The 1,243-nt window shown below is 54.5% G+C and overlaps 1 protein-coding gene across 1 annotated transcript; it reads left to right on the top strand.

The window, feature by feature from the left end:
* Positions 1–441: 441 nt before the first annotated feature.
* On the top strand, positions 442–1,236 carry LOC106751513 (the record flags this gene model as incomplete). Its single annotated transcript, XM_014632412.1, has 1 exon — positions 442–1,236. A coding segment is annotated over exon 1 (795 nt), but the record flags the coding sequence as incomplete, so codon positions are not given.
* Positions 1,237–1,243: the final 7 nt, after the last annotated feature.

Genomic DNA, 1,243 nt, shown 5'->3' with positions numbered 1-1,243 from the left:
GGCCGGGGTAGGGACGAACGTCCACCGACCGGCGGGGTCCGGGTCACAACACATCAGGGGTGATATTTAAAGAATACAATAGCCAGAAGTATCAAAAAATTAGAAACGAAACAATTAAATGAAATGTTGAAAAGGACCACCTTCCGCCATAAACTAAAAAATCACCTTCTTGAGCAGAAAATAACGCACCAGGTACGACATATAAGGAAGCGTCGAGCCCCCCTTACGGAAGTCGCTGGGTCTGCAAAGTTCCCCCTTCATATCCTGCCGATCGTTTGATCGCTTCTTTCTCAGAACAAAAGTTATCGCGCGTAATGGTGACTGTAAAGAGATCAGTCACTGCGCAGTCGCGACGTTCGGCTTCCCGCGTTCGACAGCTATCGTGCAACCCCCTCAGTAGCTGGCGAGCTTTCGCGCGCTTCGAAGATGCGAGGAAGCGCTATGTCCTGGCAGTCTAGTACCGTCGCGGTCGACCGCGATTACAAGAAGGACGTGCAGCTGAGCTTCCAGCTGAATCATTGGATACTGAAGCCGCTCGGCGCCTGGCCGCGATCACCCGGGCTCTCGAGGGCAAATAGATCGATATACTTGCTGCTGAACATAATCTGCGTCAGTCTGGTATGCTTCCTCGTCATCCCGTGCGTCATGTTCATTGTGCTCGACGCCGAGGACCTGCAGCATACGGTAGAGATCTGCGGAGCGGTGAGCTTCTGTCTAAAAGACATCGTCAAATACTCCTCGATAATCTTCCGCGAGGGCGACATACGCAAGGGTATCGAGTACATCGAGAACGACTGGATGAATACGCGGTATTACGACGACCGGAGCATCATGATTAAAAGCGCCAAGTTCGGCCGGCGCCTCGTGGCGGCCTGCGCCTTCTTCATGTACGGCAGCGCCGCGTTCTATTACATCGCCGTGCCGTTCAGCAAAGGCAAGATCACGGAACCCGACGGGAACCTGACGTATCAGCCGCTTATGTGGCCGGTCGCCAGAATGATCATCGACGTGCGTTACAGCCCCGTCAACGAGATCTTCTTCTGGCTGCAATGCGTGTCGGGCTTCGTCGCGCACTCCATGACGACCGGTGCTTGCAGCCTGGCGGTGGTGTTCGCGATGCACGCTTACGGCCGTTTGGAGCTTCTGATACGATCGATCGAGCATCTGATTGATGGACGCGAGAATTCCCGCGGCAACGTGGACGACAGACTGGCGATGATCGTGCAGCAGCACGTTCGGATCT

This window comes from Dinoponera quadriceps, unplaced genomic scaffold (genome assembly GCF_001313825.1).
Source record: "Dinoponera quadriceps isolate SergipeBrazil2010 unplaced genomic scaffold, ASM131382v1 C3903585, whole genome shotgun sequence".
NCBI classification, from domain to species: Eukaryota; Metazoa; Arthropoda; class Insecta; order Hymenoptera; family Formicidae; genus Dinoponera; species Dinoponera quadriceps.
The sequence above is the reverse complement of the archived record's forward strand: the minus strand, read 5'-3'. Positions and strand labels throughout refer to the sequence as shown.